Below are 18,875 nucleotides of genomic sequence, written 5' to 3' on the forward strand. Positions count from 1 at the left end.
CCAAAAGATTGGCACATATCTATCAGATACCACCCTGGAGGTGACACAGCTTCCCTGCTGATGTCACAGTTTGGATGTGTACCGCCCTTGTATGGGTGTGTCCCGAGATCCCTTTATAATGTTTGTGTGATGAGCACTCGAGGCCGCCTGCCGATCAGGGGCCCATCAGCGCTGGTGTGACTGTAACTATTTCTCTGTCTTTACCTAGATAAAATATAACTAAAAGCATACTTGTCTGTTTTATGCGTCCTACATTCAAGGTAGTAAAGTAAGTGGGGGTCGCCTGACTGGGTAAAAACGAACTGGGTCCACCGAGGGTGCTTCACCGTAGACGGGACACGGTGAAACAGTAACAAATTGGTGTTTCCACCCGGACCCAAAAGGCGGCGTACCACCTTCCGTTTTCCGGCCAGGACGTCATTCCGGAAGAAAAACACACAGCCCGCGGCCGCACAAAAGGTAAGGAGATTTCATTCATCTCCTAGTGACTTTTTGTATTTCTAAAGGCAGAGAAAGGTTTGAGGATAATTGTTTGCAAACGTGTCGATAAGAACTTGGGATTGGCGTGCGGTCACAGAGGTGAAAGTCCGGGAAGTCTTGGCCAGGCTTCTGAAAATACTGTGTACCTTGAGAATTTAGGGTTTAAAAGGTCCCCTTGTTAGGCACAGAGGAAAATACGTGTTCCTCTGTGTGTAGCATAAAAGCGGCCATTCTAACAGGCACGCAGTTACGCGTGGCTTCTTAAACATTGTGTAGCCTAGAAAATGTGGGTTTAGAGCTCCCTTATTTTCCGCGAGGACGAACATAAAAATCTTCGTTTTTGCGGTAATATAAAAGCAGCCTTTTTCGAAAAACGAGCGCGTATGAGATTGAGACCGGAGGTACCTACTGAGTTAACTAAAGATTGGCCAGAGAGAGTGTGAGTGTGTATGTGTGTGTGTGTGTGTGTGTGTGTGAGACACGTTACTACATTGAGCCGTGGAAGTGAAGGGTATGGGTGCACCTGTTCAGGTGACATATAACCTGCTCATCCTGAGTACACTGGCTCATTGAAACTGCCGTGTAAAAACACAATTATAAGGCATATAGGAACATAATAAGTTTTGGTGTCTGAGAGATAAAAAAATAAGCTCTCATTGGACCGGGGTCAGGACGCTGTCCCAGCAGGTTGGCCAAAACGTGTGAGTGCTGGAATGGCTGAGAATCAGGCAGAAAATGAGCTCCAGGGGGGTTCTTTAGGAACACTGTTGGAGACAGGAAAAGGGAGCATAATGGCAAGCTTTCCACACAGAGATGCTGAAAACCATTTAAAACAATTTGAGGAGTGGTGTGAAAAAATGAGGAGAGACGGGGTTTTTGGGGATACAGAAGGACCTCCACCCGATGCCCAAATGTGCACTTACTATTTGCAAATGTTAAAAAATAGACTAGCCCAAGCACAAGTAGAAACGGCTGATGCAAGTGAGTTTGCTAGAGTAAAATGCCAAAAAGAGGAAATCAAAATAGCAGGCTTGATAAAAATAACTGAACATTATTTCAGCATTTGCTTCTCAGGCCTCGACAAACAACAAGAGAGTGAAAATCTGCAGGGGGTAAGGGAATCATCTTCTTTCAAACAAGAAGATAAGTACACAGCTCCTGTTATTCCAGAGGTGTCTGCTTCTGGTGCAGCCGCTGTTATGCAAAACAATCTGTGTGCAGAACTGTTATCCAAGGCCAGGAGTGTGGTGACTTCATCAGACCCTTCGGTGCAGGTGCCTGGTATAGAGTTATGTGGGGGACAGGTAAGCTGTGACGCAAGACCGATACATGGAAAAAGTAGGTTAGAGGGACACAAACGAGACCAGCTACGGGTTGCGATAGAACAAGTGGTAAGACACGCTCTTAAAACTGCAGAATCAGATGACACAGATGTTATGAAAATCGATGACACACGCGAATACAGGGAGGAAAAGGGTCCCAGATATAATCTGCATTCTAACAAAACTGATCTTTCTTTACCTGCAACGAAACAAAGTGTGCAACTGCCATTGTTTCAGACTGACAGTGCTACAGGACAGGAGAATGCAGCTGGTTACAGCCCACTTTCATGTGCTGACAATGTTTATCTGAGGCACATGTTCCCTGATCCCAGAAAAGGGGCGCACCTTTGGATCCAAGCATTCGTGGAGACTTTAAGCGGGTATGTATTGGCTATTGGTGATGTGAGGACTGGCTTATCAGCATACCTGGAACCACAAGAGGTACATGCGGTTGAAGTTTCTGCTGGAACTGACGTACTAGGAGCAGCTGCTCCTCTGGCCCCGGTGGCACGGCAACTTTGGAGCACACTGAGGGCGTTTTATCCGGTAAGTACGGATTCTGGCCTTTTAAATGACACAACACGTTGTGCAGGGGAGTCGGCTTTAGCATATGTGAACATAATGTTGAAAGTATGGGAGGACCAGACCGGCTCTTGCCCGTTATCAGTCACGCTGCAGCAACTCTTTAAACAAGCAATGTTAAAGGGCCAGGCACAGGATGTTAGGCAGAACATGTATAGAATGGTTGCGAGTTATGATATGCCTTTAGATCAATGGATGGCAGCTTTGGTTCATCAGCTGGATATAGATGAAAAAAGCATGAAGCAACTTAGCAGTGATATACAGAACTTAAAACAACAACTCGTAGCTGAACAGCTAAAACAGCTGAGAGACAATCAAAGTAAAAGGAGGAGAAGGAAGAAGAATGTTGCAAAAGCTCAGATGGTTATGGCCCCGACACCTGTGTTTGGTTCAGACCAGTTTGTGGGATCCCTCCCTCCAGATGTCCCATTTCAGATGTATCAGAGTCCTCCATGGGGACAAATTCCCAGCAGAGATACACAGCAGTACAGAAATCATAGAAAGGGACCAACCAAAGATTATGATGTGCCGTTGTGCTGGACGTGTGGTTACTCAGGGCATTTTGAAAGAGGCTGCCCTAACCGTCGTTAGGATCTGACCAGCCCTTCCTCCCTGTCAGAAGTCAGAAGTAAAGGCCTGCGTGTGTTTGTTTGTCTGAATGTCGTCAGTTTCTATGTATCTGTATGAATGTAACTGTATGTAACTGTACGTATGTATGTGTCGTTTGTAACTAAACGTTCTTCTGTGTGAATTAATTAATTCGGTTAAAATTATTGTTCATGGTTTCAAAATGATCATTTGTTTTGGGAGAACTGCAGCTCCGTAATTCAAATGACATTTTAAGCATGGACTAGGTTAACAAAAAGGTAAAAGTAAAAGAGAGATTTAAATAACAAAGTTTGTTTTTTTTAACATTAAATATCTGGCCAAATTAAATTGTTACACTGAGATATGCTAACGTGTCTTAAACAGAAAATATCCCAGGGCTGTAGGAAATACTTGGGACTGGGGATAAAGTTTTTTTAGTTTGGAGCTTAAATATGCAGTACAGCAACCAGAGGCGTTGGGGTGTATTCAGTTATGCTATTAGATTGCGTTTGGCTTGTGTTTGTCAATGAATTCATGACAGCTGAAATAATAACAGAGTAAAAGCTTTTATATTGTAATTTTAGAACATTAATAAAATGGCAAACAGCATATGGGGAGCATATGGGAGAATGTTTGGGAGAAATGGAACCGGATGGGATATGTTTAAAGGGGAGATTTTTAACTAAGGATTTTACTGCTGCCTAAAAAGAAGAATTTAAGAGCACTAAGATATACATGATTTTTGATTTAAATAGACAAGACAAACTGTGCTTTAAACAAACTGTATGGGACTAAATATGGTTGCTTTTCTAAGGGTTCTGTATTATTTTATTTTATTTCTTTTTACTGGGGATTTGAATGCAGCTAATGAGAAATTTAGAGAAGTGTCAAGATATCACAAGGCCACATTAAGCATGTCATCGGTTACAAAAGCATCTGATGTTATTAGTTATGCTGAGCTGAGGCAAGCCTCAGAGGGTCAGTTTAACCTGAAACAGGACAATAGATATGATAAACAAATCTGACCATGATGTAAACATCTGAATGTTATGGCAAGGCTGGGTCTGTGTGTTCTGGCCTGGGGCACGAAAACTATGTCAGAGGGAAAAAATAAAATAAAGCCAGCTTGTGAAGGGTTAAATTCTGGGTAGCTTTCTCAATGTGCTGAATTACGGGGAAAACTCTTATCATGTATAGAAAAACACCAGAAGCTCAAAACACTGAAAGAGGAAATGGTTGCTTTAAAGTTTCACCCTTGACCAATTAAGATTGAAAAGCATTAATAACTAAGTTTGCATGATCGAAAGAGCTAGAAAGAAATCAAAAGAATGCTATAAGATATTGGAACACACAGATTGCACTCCTTGGGAGACTTTTTACTTTCGGGTTTTTATTGTTTTGTGCATTTTTGATTATTTCTTTGTTAAATGATTCCTTTGCTTTAATTTTTGCATCACCAGTGGCAAAAAAGTGACAACATTCAAGGTTGTTCGGCAGATAATTTAAGAAGATGAGAAGTTTTAATACAAAATGATGAAAGTAAAGGAACGAGAGATTCCTACCTCCCCTGGACCAACCAAGAACTTAGACACATCACGTTAAGAACCAAGACACTAGAAAGACCAGGTTTTCTTTTGTCACCTAATACACTAACAGAATTGTTTTTCTCTGAGTTACTTCTTTCAGATGATGTGAGATGAAACTGTAAAGCCACCTTTGTTCCAATAAAAGACTCTGGAAAGTGAGCTCTTTCAGGCCGTATGGTGAGAAGTCATGATCTAAAATGGACGTGCAGGGATTGACAAAAGTGACTAAATTATGCTAAGTTTAACAAACTTATGAAAGGTAATATTGAGACCTTCTAGGCAAGGCAAGGAAAATTTAGTTATAAAGTACAATTCAGTATTCAGTATCCTTCTAGCGGTAAGAAGGTGGTTTTGGAAATTGTTCATGTACCCCTGCTGCCCTCTCTACTGACTCACATTAACATTTCTATCCTGTTTTTCTGCCTTTTTCTTGCAAGGAAACCTGGTCATATATAATTGGAATGTGCTAACGGAGAGATTTTAGTCTCTTTTTAGGCATTCTCAGAGACAAGTTAGTACCAAGCGGTGCCACAGTGGTCCAGGGGACGGAGAAAAAGGTGATGTACTTGACTCCTGCCTAATCCAGTTTTTAATCAAATTTTGGACCAAAAAAAAAAAAAAAAAAAAAATCAGTAATTTTTGCAGAAGCTGCATAGAGGTTTAATGGGGAATGTGATGCTACAAGGTTAAGAGAAATGTTTTTTATTAATGAACTTATACAAAGAGGTTGAACTGTCTGTAAAATATTTTGCTTGGATAAATTTTTAAGGGATCAAGATCTGGGGTAAAGGTGAAGAACTTCAAGAATAATTTTGTTTTAGAGGGAACGATGTGGTTGATTTTGTTTTGAGACAGTTTTCTTGTAATTTTTGTTTTGATTTTTTCTTTTCAACTTATTTACACTACACTACGGATGAAGATAGACAATTCTAGTATTGGAAAATTTGATTTTGGACAAAATCCATATTGGCAAAATGCTGGCAGAATTCCTTGTGGTTTCAGACACAACGATTGGAGAAAGAAGATTCATGGACAACGCTTGTCCTGGAAAGATGTTGTGCTGCTGAACTGAGACATGAGGACTGAAAATGGACAACTAATTGTGGGGGCAAAGACAGAGGCATCGGATAACCTTCAGTGGACCGCAACACGAAACAAAGATGAGTTGGCAGACACCCCTTCTGCATTTCACATCAGATTTTCCTGCACATAATTAAAAAACAAAACACACATTAGAAACAGACACATTGGCGGATGCGCTTAGGAGAAAACTTTCAGATTAAAAGCAATCAAGATTATTATTAAACCCCTAGGATGTTAATTGTTTTAAGTCAGAGCTGTTATTGGCGAGAGATAAGAGGGTCAAACGCATTCGGACAAGTGGTACTGGTCTGGAAAAAAAGCTGGTAGAGATTTTGGGCCGCTGATAAGAAGGATTTTCTTTTACTTTTCTAACAAAGTTTTTATTTATATCATTTAAAATACATATAGATATGTTTTGGAATTTTATTAACTCCACAGGGGTTTTTGAATAAGATTCAAAGAGGCACCTTTAAGATATAATAAGCTTCATAAAATACATCATGCATGAGAAGAAATAGGGGGGAACCGCTAAAAGACATCCATTTTGCACCAAAATATTAAGTTACGGGATGAGAGCATAGAGCAGCTTAAGTAATTATGCTAAACCTAAAAGGTTTGACAACTTATATTGGGGATTACAGTAAGGGGATTACATAGAGGGGCCGTTTAAACGTAAAAGGAAAGTGGATAAGAACAATGTATGCTATTACATCAATGGGCGATAATTATGATCATGAAAAAACTAGTGGGCGAAAAAGTTAAAGTAGGCATTACAGCAACAGTTAATAGCATAAACGAATGAACGAACGAGTGAGCAAGCTAATTTTTCAATATAAGCAGAATAAACTCTAAACCTTTTAACCTTGTTCAAGTGAAGGAGAATTTGTGAGCACAGCATTTACTGGGTATCTTAAAGTAAGCAGAGGCGCAACTAAGAAATTAATTATTAGGATGTAAAGCAACACAAAGGTTAAGGACTTGAATGGATAAAACTGCAAGTTTAGAATAATGCCTTATTCTAATAAATAAATAAATGTGCAATCTGCACACACAGAGGGTGTTTTCATCATTGCTGGGGATTTTAACCAGGCAAATATGAAAACTGTTCTCCCTCATTTTTACCAACACGTGGATTTTGCAACTCGGGGAGAGAACACTCTAGACTTAGTCTACACAAACATTAAAGGAGCATTCAGAGCAGTCCCCCGCCCCCACCTGGGCTCTTCAGACCACCTTTCTGTGATGCTAATTCCTGCATACAGGCCCCTGCTGATCAGAGCAAAACCTACAGCGAGGCAGGTGAGGGTGTGGACTGAGGGAGCAATGGAGGCGCTCCAGGACTGTTTTGAGTGCTCTGACTGGAACATGTTCAAAGCTGCTGCAACTTATGAGGACAAGATCAACATTGATGAGTACGCCATGACCGTGTCAGCCTACATCAACAAATGCATTGAGGACGTCAGCACCACCAAGACCATCATCACCCGAGCCAACCAACGACCCTGGATCACTGAGGAGGTCCGTCAAGCGCTAAAAGCACGGAACTCAGCCTTCAAGTCTGGAGACAAGGAGGCACTGAGGACAGCGAGAGCCAACCTGAACCGTGCCATCAGGCTAGCAAAGCGGAACCACAGTCAGAAAATCCAGGAGCTTTTCCATGACGCCAGCAACACCAGGAGCATGTGGAAAGGCATCCGGGCGATCACTGAATACAACACGCCCTCCCCCCCGGTGGGTGAAGTTGATGCTGACTCCCTCAATGGACTAAATAACTTCTTTGGGAGGTTTGAGGCACTAAACAGCACTCCAGCAGTGAAAGCTGTTCCCCATCAGGAAGAGGAGGTCCTCTGCCTTGACACAGCCGACGTGTGGAAGACTCTGAGAAGAGTCAACCCGCGGAAGGCCCCAGGCCCCGACAACATACCTGGGCGGGTGCTCAAGGAGTGTGCAGGTCAGCTGGCTGGTGTCCTCACAGACATTTTTAACACCTCGCTGGACCAAGCCACAGTGCCAGCATGCTTCAAGTCTGCCTCCATCATTCCGGTGCCAAAGAAACCTCAAGTCACCTGTTTCCACGACTACCGGCCTGTTGCACTGACTCCCATCATGATGAAGTGCTTTGAAAGGCTGGTAAAGGAACACATCGTCTCCAGTCTCCCATCAACACTCGACCCCTTCCAGTTTGCCTACCGACGGAACCGCTCCACTGAGGACGCCATCTCCTCTGCTCTTCACCTGAGCCTGGCACACCTGGAGGAGAAGAACACGCACGTGCGGATGCTGTTCCTGGACTTCAGTTCAGCGTTCAACACCATCATCCCACAACATCTGGTGGGAAAACTGGAGCATCTGGGCTTCAACACACCCCTACGAAACTGGCTGCTAGACTTCCTCACCAACAGACCTCAGTCAGTCCGGGTCGGACAGAACATTTCTGATGTCATCACCCTCAGCACGGGCTCCCCTCAGGGCTGCGTCCTGAGCCCCCTGCTGTTCACCCTGATGACACACGACTGCGTCCCCAGGTTCACCACCAATCACATCGTGAAGTTTGCAGACGACACAACGGTGGTGGGCCTGATCAGAGACGACAACGACCAGGACTACAGAGGGGAAGTGGAGCAGCTGGTGGGCTGGTGCAGAGACAACAGCCTGATCCTGAACGTGGAGAAGACGAAGGAGATCATCGTCGACTTCAGGAAAAACCGGCCTCACCATGCCCCACTGCTCATCAACAACTCAGCGGTGGAGGTGGTCAGCAGCACCAAGTTCCTGGGGGTGCACATCACGGACAACCTCACCTGGACTGTGAACACCACGTCACTGGTGAAGAGGGCACAGAAGTGACTGTACTTTCTGCGGAGGATGAGGAGAGCCCGCCTGCCCCCGCCCATCCTCACGACCTTCTACAGAAGCACCATAGAGAGCATTCTGACCAGCTGTCTCTCTGTGTGGTGTAGAGGCTGCAGTGCCTCCGACTGGAAGAACGTGAGGAGAGTGGTGAGGACAGCAGAAGGGATCATCGGGGCTCCTCTTCCCTCCATTAAAGACATTTCATCGCAGCGCTGTGTGTCTCGAGCCCGTAACATCATCAGGGACCCCTCACACCCCCCATCATAGACTATTCTCCCTGCTGCCCTCTGGAAAGAGGTTCCGCAGCATCCGCTGCAGGTCCACTAGGTTCTGCAAAAGCTTTTTCCCTGCTGCCATCAGACTGTTGAACTGCTGAAGTATAAAAGTGTACCACACTAGATTCGCTGATTTGCACATTTGCACATTGTATCGTATCCTGCAAAATTGATGCTGCACCTTAACCGGAAACGTACTGCAAAACTGTGTACAATGCAACTGTCTACTTTTAAATCACTGCTGCACCCTACTGCATATTTGTCTACATTTGGTTTACATTGTTTACATTTCAACTGCCTACTGTTCACTGCTGCACTTTATCCGGAAGTAAATTGAAATTTATCCTGTAAGTGACTGCGATTGATCACTGCACTTTATCCTGTACTGTAATTCACTACAAGGTATCCTGTAGAGTTACTGCAATATTTCTGAGCTGTGTGAAAACGAAATTTCGTTCTGTATGCACTCTGTGTATACAAAATGACAATAAAGAAAGTCTAAGTCTAAGTCTAAGTCTCTAAAAAATTGGGTAAATTAGGGATTAAAGCACCAGTGTAAATAGTTTGGAATTGTACGCAGTTACCTGAAAGGTTTCAGGAGACTTAACAACTATCTGTTTGAACACAAAATAGCACAATAGTTGTTCTTTAACTAAATGTTAAAACATCCAGAAGAAAAAAAAACACATAAACATAGTTTAGCCATCTATTAACCTAGTGGTCTTTTAGACCAGGATAATCTAACGATCGTCCTCTTGTACATGCAGAAAAGTAATGAGGTCAATTAGATTAGTTGGACATTTGGTATCTGGTCAGGACAGCAGAAGCGACTCCTGGACACAAGATGATGATGATAGGAGGATAACAGCTTCAACATGATATCAATGCATGAAGGTTGGCTCTGAGGAACATCAGAGCTGCAATGGCATCAGACAGTGACACTCCTGCTGTGCTAAAGAACATCTTGAAAAGGACTATGTATGACTGCTTTGCTTCACAGGTGATGGAATTCAACTACAAGGTTTCACGAACATGACATGGAGAGGTTGGCGTTCAGGAAACGTACCTAGAACACACTCTTGGACTCTTTGGGGTAAATGGGCTCTAAAGGGGGACACTTAACAGGAGATGAACTGAAAGCCTGGGCTTACGACGAGAGACATTTCAGACAGGGGGTGTGGACACCCAGGAATTGCTGCTGTGGTTTGAAAATGTCAAAGATTTGTCGCAGGTGGTGGAGTGTTTCAATGACCCAGGCGCTTGGAACAAAGGAGACGACGTCGTGTTCCCACAGGGATTACCTGTAACCTAACACTGACTGTGAACAATTTTATGTTTGGGTTTGCTGGGGTTGCCAAAAGGAGCATCGGAGATGACTTTCTCTATCCTGACCAGGTTCACACTTAAAATGCAAAGAACAAAATTATAGAGGCCAAAACAAATACGGACACAGAGAAGTGTTTATACAAAGAATTCCACTATTCGTCAATTTAAGGTGCAGATACTAAGGCTAAACAAAGAATTAAAAGAGGGGCAAAACTTAAAGCTGATCATTTACCAATGGGTAGTCAATATTTAAGAGGGTTTAAAGGAAGTGCACAATTTCTTGAATAATTACAACAGACAGTGGTTGATGAAACAAAAAGGCAAATTCTAAAATGGGAATTTTTAATCTGCTGGGACAAGACGGTGCAAACATAAAATAAGGATTTATAGATCACTGGGTGATTTAAGATCACAAAGGTAATAATAATAAATGAATAATAATGTAAGAAAATCACTCTGAGTAATGTCTGCTTAAAGTTTTTCAAGGATAAACTAAACACATGAGAACAATAATTAGATACTTGTTAAAGGGTTGATTTACTTGGGGATATAATTATGCTTGGATGTATTATCAATTAAACTAATGTTGAAAGACTGAAAAAGGTTTAAAGACCTAGAGCAGTATGGAGCTTCTTACATGGTCAGGGGGCGATGTGTTTAATAAGCAACAATGAGTTACTGCTCACAGCATACTACTGTTTAAAGGTTTGTTTCAAACAAGATTCAAAAAGGGGGACATAAGATAAAACCAGGGTCGCTTACAAAAGCTGTCTGTTAAAACAAGCAGAAGTGATTAAAAAAATCAAGAATTAATGGGGTTAGAATTGCTCTTCGCTTTAGGTGGAGGGCGCATTCAACTACAAGTCTTTTGGGTTGATGCATGTCAAGCTGAAGGTGATTCACAGAACTACTTCCTGTCTCCGCCCTGGGCTACACCCACTTCCTGAATAGCAACCAATCACAACTCCGTGTGGGCGAGGGGCATGCACACACTTCCTTTCTCTTAGCTGAGCTTTTCAAAATAAGACAAGAAGTACATAGGGCTGCTTCTTATTAATATCACAACATTATTCTGCAAATATATATAGTAGAGCTTTCTTTTACAAACTTAAGGGTTTTTCTGTTGGACTTTTTAGAAAAATGTGAAGTATTTTAGAGCTGGTTCAGTAAGAAGTTTCTGAAAGGTTTTAGTACAATTCCCTGTGTGCTAGATAAATTGAGATGAACCGTGTCACAGTAGCCATGAAACATATGATGATAAATTTCTATTGCAGAGATCTTTTCAACTGTTAGACAATTGTAAGGTGAGACACACATGGGAAAGAATTATAGAGAAATGCTGCTGCGGATAACGTTGAACTTTCAGATTTCTCCTTTTATATAAGAGTAATGCAAGATCTAATGATTACAGTAAAGGAGGTTAAGCTAAGAGCACAATAATTGTGAACGGAAATATCTGGATGTGAAAGTGTTTGAAGAAGGTAAATGACAGAAGGATTGGGAGTCTTGATAAGAACACTAATTACACCTTGTTTCTGTTATCCAACAGTAAACAAGGCCTGGTGTCTGCCAACCATCTCAACAGAGCATTTTCCTGGGGATAAAATGCTTATTGCCTGAAAAAGGACAGGACACTCATTACCATCCAACTAAATCGTTTTTGTCCATGCTGAGGAACAAGAAGAGGACTTAAGAAGTTTGGGAGTAACATACCAGAGACCTATGATTTTTTATGTTTTTTCTTTCTGTTTGCCATGAAGGAGCAGTTGCCTGAGAACACTCAGCTGACCACTTATGCGCGAATAGATTCATGTCTGCCACGTGCTCAGACTGGCCTGACGGGTTTTAACTTGCATTATTGACGTACAGACTTTTTATATCACAAAACTGATTTTTTTCTCTTTTTTTTCTCCTTTCTGTTTTAGACTGACTTCCATGTTTGATTTTATGTGTTATGATGTTTATACTGTGATGTTGCATTATGTTGATCGCTATGGCTTTATGACTAAGAATGAAAACTCTCTGTTACAGACACACACACCAAGACCTGCAGTTCTTGCAATCCTTTTGCTTTGTTATGTGGAGAACCAGGATCTGATGGCTATCACAGATCCATAAATTACTTGGTAAGGCTAATTTTTAGATTCAATACAGGGTGTCTTCTCGCTCAGATTGGCCCAGAGTGGGACTCCCCTAGACTGGGCTCTATCGGGTTTTTTACCATTTCTTAGAGAGATGGGGTTTTCCTGCTTGAGGCTCAGCCTGCCCTCTGATGCCCCCTACTGGTACTCTTGGATTTGTGAGGATTGAAGGTGATGGATCGTTGTCCATAGGAATGGAGAGTGGAAAAAAAAAAAAAAAAAAAAAAAAAAAAAAAAGGAATGGAGCGAGGAGGACCGAGTAGGAGGTTTCTTGGGGTGGGGGTAGAGGTGGGGGTAGAGTAGACGAATTTGGCCTTGATTAAGGTACATCTTTAGCTTATGTGGTCTAAAGTAAACTTAAAATAATGTGCGCATAGGAACCTAAAACAGGCCTAGCTCAAATAGTTGAACCCTAAATTGTAGTTAAAATGCTTGGACTGTGGTGTTGAGTAAAAAATGCTGAATTATGAAGTATTCATGCTGATTGATGCTAAGATGTTTCCATTGTGGTTTGTCCGGCCCATTCCTTGGAACTGTTTTCGTTGTGATGTGCCTTTGGGGCACACCAACAGGGGGGGGCTAACGGACAACTGGACTGGTTTTTACAAAGTGCTTTTCAGTCACACCAGCAGAGATTGTGTGACCCCAGAGACTGAACCGCACTATCGACTGCCGTGGAGATCACAGATGGATGGACTCTGGAAGCCGGAAGCTGACGTGATTGGATTGCTTGGACTGGACGGAATGACCGACTGTTCTGGGAGAGGGACAGACTGAGAGCTGTCGTTCCACTGGTTGATCATCTTTGGTGATGTGCCATAATGACACATCATCAGGGGGTCTGTTAGGATATCAACAAGGTCAAGTGGAACGAGCTGTTTATCCCGGCACATATCTATCAGATACCACCCCGGAGGTGACACAGCTTCCCTGCTGATGTCACAGTTTGGATGTGTACCGCCCTTGTATGGGTGTGTCCTGAGATCCCTTTATAATGTTTGTGTGATGAGCACTCGAGGCCTCCTGCCGATCAGGGGCCCATCAGCGCTGGTGTGACTGTAACTATTTCTCTGTCTTTACCTAGATAAAATATAACTAAAAGCATACTTGTCTGTTTTATGCGTCCTACATTCAAGGTAGTAAAGTAAGTGGGGGTCGCCTGACTGGGTAAAAACGAACTGGGTCCACCGAGGGTGCTTCACCGTAGACACGGCACGGTGAAACAGTAACAAATTGCTTTTAGTTTCCATTTTCCTATGTTTCATTTTTTTTAAATTTTCCTACATTTTATTACAACAGTTTTTTTACTTGCTTTTATTCTCTTTTTATTTTCCAATCATTTAATCACATAAAGCACTTTGCATTGTCCTTGTACTGAAATCTGCTATACTAATAAATCTCCCTTGCCTAGATGGTCTCACATTATCCAGCAGAACCTAAACGTAACGTCTGCATTTCCAGCATTTTGATTGGACGATCAGAGTTCGGGGCCGTATGATTTGTGCCCCACTGCTGTCTACTGAGAGCGTACTGAGCATGCTCACTGTGATTTCAGATGTTCATTATTTAAACGAACGTTGGTTGATCCCAATATCAAGGCGCCTCAGGAGGATTTCACCTCTGAGCTTTTCAGTTTTCTAGCAGACTTAGATATTTATGTTTATAACATAATTTTATTGGTAAGGAAATCTGTGTTTTTAACAATATTGCTCCATAAAGAACCACCATGTCCCACTGATTAGTGTGAACATAGAGCTCCACAGCGACACCTGGTGGCCCAGAGGCAGAGACGCCACAGCAAGTATTTGTCTTTATCAATCAGTGAACCTTGTTTCTCTAGGTGAGGAAACAGTTTCTGCCAGCGTTGCGCTCTATGATTAAATGTCCAATATGTAAACAGGTTGGGTACAAAGCGCCATTGAGCTTTGTGCTTTAAAAATTAATCACAAGTCTCCACATCACTTTTCATTTGATTCTGCCACTACATTTCCATCTTTGTGTGTTTGCAGACTTTCCCACTGAAGGGTTTCTATACAGGAATTGTTTGCTCATCAACAGGGCAGTGGTCCCAAATACCTTCCAGCTGCCTTTGGACTCTTCTCAGCTCCTTCAAAATGGAGGTAATTTCCTGCAAGCAGTAAAAACATTCAGGTGAGGAGGCGGTGAGCTCTGAACGTTGTTTTAAAAAAGCTAATCACGCTGCCAACGTACCTTGTTGGAGGTTTTCAAGATGGGGACTTCGTTTTCAGTGTTGATCTTCGCCTCGATCTCCTCCCAGACGTCTGCTTTGTTCTGGAATAAAACCCTAAAAGCAAACGCAGCGTTAGACCACAGCAGTGCTAGCAACAGGTCCGCCTGCTGTCCTGACTGCTCCCTTACTTCATCTTCTCCGCCAGCTGCTCGGTGTTCTCCCGGATGGCCTGAGACAGCTGAGACACCGGGTTCAGCATCAGGTTGTCCAGGATCACCTGCAAGAGTTTCCCACAAACACAGAGAAGAGGCGAGGATGAGCCGAGGGCCGCCTGGTCGTCAGCACCGATCTCCCAGCAAACCCAAAACTGACGGCAGCAGACGGACAAACGTTAACGTTCACTGGAAAAATGAGGGGCCGCGGCTGAGTTCACACTGCAGATCAGATTCTGTGGCGGGCGTTCCCTGTAGCTAGTGATGGGTCGATGAAGCGTCATGAAGCGTTTCGACACATTGCCAAACTGTATTGATACAGTGTCACTGAATACTGACACCTGCTGGACCTTAAAATCCCTACAGGCAACTGTAGTTAACTGACACTGATTTGATGACCAAGTATACACAATACAATTTAAATCATTGTATGTTGCATTGTATTATTTTATATTTTCATTTGAATTAAACATATATTTGATTTTTTTTTTTAGATACAGTCAATAAATAATGTGAACGAGGATGCTTGTGGACTGGCTTTTTTAGTTATTTTTTTTACAATTTTTTTGCTGCCATGTCCTTTCAATGCCGCCCCCCCCCCCCCTCCCACCACACACACACACACACACACACACACACACACACACACACACACACACACAGCTTGGATTTTATTTACTGCGCAGCATAGCTTTGCTGTGCGCGCTGCTGTCTGTGAATGCACATGCGTGCAGCTTAGAGGGAACAGAAACAGTTTGGAGCGTCGGTCAGAACGAAACAGTTCCTGTATCGGTCACGTGACTTTCCCGTGTCGATACGCGCACCGACACGGGTTTTGCTCTATGAGCTCGACACATGCGCTGATGCATCGGTGTTGCCGGACCCATCGCTACCTGTAGCGCCACCATCAGGACAACAACTACGCTGATTTCACAGCCTGCCGGCGGAGAACCGCAGAACCCATCTCAGAACAAGTTAAATACAGACTAATATGGTGGCTGTCTGCCTGTCTGCATGCTCACCTACTCTGCTATAATCAGCATCATGTCTCACACCTGTGACCCGTCCCGCTGCAACCAGCTGCAAGCATCGCACCTTTAAGTGCTTCACAGCCACTGAGTCGCTGCCAGATTATTGACAGCCTGTCAGTCCAGCATTGTCACTTCCCTGATCTCCAGGTTACGTCCCTGTTCTGTCTCCTCATCCAACCCTAGTCTGACCTAGTTTCTGTCCCCTGAAATACGAGTTTTACCCAATGTTTTGGATTTGTCCTACCCCCTACTTCTGTGCATGATTCTATTTCTGCCTGACGATGCTGCAGCCAGTAATGCCTGCTGTCGTCACTGCCAGGTTGCAACCAGCTTGCTCCTCCAGAGGTTCACTGGCTGCATCCAGGTTTCAGTTTTAAAGAAATCTTTTAAAGTGCAACTTTGTGTCTGGCTGGAATTTTGGATCTTCAGTCTGGTTCCCCTGACTGTAAGTTTCAGTGCAGTATGTGTATATTTTTTAGTTTTACTAATTTTAACCAGAATGATGTGTTAATGCCTTGTCCTTATCTTTAAAATAACTGCTCTCATCAGTTTGGAGTCTTAAAATTATATTTGCTAATCGCCAGGCTAATAAGAAACACTAAGATCACTGTGCCTCTGAATTATTTAGAAAAGTCCAGATGATGATCCCGTGGCTTTAAAAGCTGGATTTTCACAACATTTGGGGCACAAGTTGGATCATTGTTGGGATCTGTTTTAAGGCAACAACTCAAACACAGAGTTTCCTTGTGTGATGTCATGGGAAACAAAAACTTAAAATAATGAGCTCGGACAGGGTGTCAAACTCATTTCTATATTGTTCTGCATTGGCATCATGCAGTCATTAAAAGGGCCAGTTCCACCTGCACAGATGATACTTTTGATTTCATAATTTAATTTCAGTTCACATAAAAATGTAAAAATAATTGACAGTAACATAAAAGTAGCACCTTAGGCCCAGTTTATACAGTTTATCTGCAAAAAAAAAAAAAAAAGGTTGATATTGGGGGTGAGTGACACTTTAAACTCATCATTCTGCATCACTTCTTCTCTTTTTGGACATTTCTGGGTTGTTTTAATGTGTTGTTGGAAATCTGACATCTAGTGGCAGGATGCTGTTACTACACAGTTAAAATAAACTCAAAATTTGCTGCAGGAGGCTCAGTTTTAGTCACTTTATACACTTTAAAAGAATTTATGCCTCTACTTTATGACATGATATGCCTTTTTTGGCTTTTGAGGGCCGGATAAATATCCTTGAGGGGCTGGATTCGGCCCGCGGGCCGTGTGTTTGACACATGTGAGCTAGGAAATCAGGAAGAAAATTGTGGACCTCCACGTCTTTCATCCTTGCATCCATTTTCTAAATGCCTGACAGAGAAATGTGTGGTGGTCTGATGGAACTAGAACTGAGGTGGTTGATCATAATGACCATCATTACATTTACAGTAAAAATGAGGAAACAAGCCTGCGAACATCAGCCGGTCTGTGAAGTACGGAGGTGATGCATCATGTTGTTATCTAAAGACACCAGCCAGGAAGTTCATGCTTGGACACAAATGGGTCGTCCAAATGAACGAGGAACCTCAGCCGACCACCTGATCGGTTACAGAGAGGCCATGTTTAGGAGCGGCCGTCACAAAGTCCTCATCTCAGTCCCAGAGACCATTAGTGGGCGGAGCTGACAGGACAAAGTTAAAGCCAGACCGCTGTAGAGATCTTCCACCACTGTAGAGCAACGTTTTGAATTTATACTTTTAAAATATGCTAAGAAAAAAAAAGAAATCTGGAATTTAAAGCCTGTCAAAGTTGAGGATGAGGCTGTAATCTACCCTTTAACCAGTTTAAAGAAGCTCATAAACTGTAATATTTAACAGCAGCATAAATAAATAGAGAAATATCTGAGCAGATCTCAGAGACAAGAGAACCTCACAATGATTAAAACATTGCATTACAAACATTACTCTAGTTGGTTTAATAATCAAACTATTTCACGAAGGTTTTGATTTTGATTAAATGAAAACTAAAGCCATAAATGTTTTGTTGAACTGGGAAAGTTCTGGTGTAGTGAGACCTAAGCGTTGACTGAGCTGCAGTGTGAACGTGGCCGCGGTGGGATTGGACAGTGACCTCTTCGCGGTTCCACGGACGGCGTTGTAAAGAGCTGGGCTCTGGCTCATTCATATTTGCATCCAGGTCCAAGATGGCAGCAGAACCTGGAGGAACCTTCTGGTAGTTTAAGCTGGCCTCAGGAATACGATGGACCAGCTGGAAAGAGAGTACATCTAAAATGATCTAAAGGGTCTGGACGTTCATCAAAAACCAGAGAGCGGCCGGTGGAGGCTGTGCACCAGCTGGTGATCAACGCATGCACCAAGTCAACATGCAGCTGCGATGGTGGAGAGCGACAGTGAGTTTTAGTTTCTGCTGGGATACAGTGCCTTATTGGACCAGGGAACATGTGCAAAGGAACCGGCTCCATGAACCGGGAGAACCAGTTCATTACCAGCAGAGGCTGATGGAGATTCATCAACAGAACCACAGAAAGTGATCAGGAGCACGCATAAGAAACTGCATTTCCTTAAATGTCTTGGTCTAAATAGAATAAACCACAAAATTATTGTCTCCCAATATGTTTTCCTTGCTAAAAAGGACAACAATTAAAAACAAATTATAGTTAGTTATATATGTAATAATTAAAATTATTAAATTAAAAGTACATAAAACTAAATGCCTCAATATTTAAATGAATATTAAAAGATAACATAGATTATTAAATTAATGTTTATGTCATATTCAACAATTTGTTTAATTTTTCTGTACTGCAGTGTTTCTAAAACTAGTTTACTGTTATTGTGGCCCATCTGATAAACTCTTGCAGCTGATTGGTTAACAAGCAAGAGCCACTAGCCCCACCCACTAAGGGTTGCTTAAAAAATACGGTTAAAAGGTTAAATGTGCTTTCATAAATTACATACTTAATTATATATTTGATACCTAATTTTTACATTTTTTCATGTTTTATTGATTAAAAGATAGGTTGCAGTAATCATTAAAAGTATTTTTTTTTTCAACTGCACTGTGATGCTCTTATACAAATAACCCAAAGGTGCCACACTTCAGTATCTGATGAGCAATAAAAAAACCTACATTTAATAAATTACATAAACTTGGAGACATATGTACAAATGTATATTATTTACTCATT

General features: G+C 42.3%; 1 protein-coding gene across 7 annotated transcripts in view; it reads right to left on the reverse strand.

The window, feature by feature from the left end:
• The window catches only part of si:ch73-212j7.1 (centrosomal protein of 170 kDa protein B), a 43,121-nt gene that overhangs the window by 4,577 nt on the left and 19,669 nt on the right, over nt 1-18,875 (reverse strand). For 4 of the 7 annotated variants that reach the window (XM_036130531.1, XM_036130528.1, XM_036130527.1 and 1 more), the window contains 4 exons: nt 17,798-17,935; nt 14,616-14,704; nt 14,448-14,541; nt 14,313-14,364 (listed from right to left, as the gene is read on the reverse strand). In XM_036130531.1, coding sequence (XP_035986424.1) covers nt 14,313-14,364; nt 14,448-14,541; nt 14,616-14,704; nt 17,798-17,935 — 373 coding nt within the window. The remainder of the gene's footprint in view (nt 1-14,312; nt 14,365-14,447; nt 14,542-14,615; nt 14,705-17,797; nt 17,936-18,875) is intronic. The other 3 variants (XM_036130530.1, XM_036130532.1, XM_036130533.1) reach the window with 1 other exon arrangement.

This window comes from Fundulus heteroclitus, unplaced genomic scaffold, assembly GCF_011125445.2.
Source record: "Fundulus heteroclitus isolate FHET01 unplaced genomic scaffold, MU-UCD_Fhet_4.1 scaffold_36, whole genome shotgun sequence".
NCBI classification, from domain to species: Eukaryota; Metazoa; Chordata; class Actinopteri; order Cyprinodontiformes; family Fundulidae; genus Fundulus; species Fundulus heteroclitus.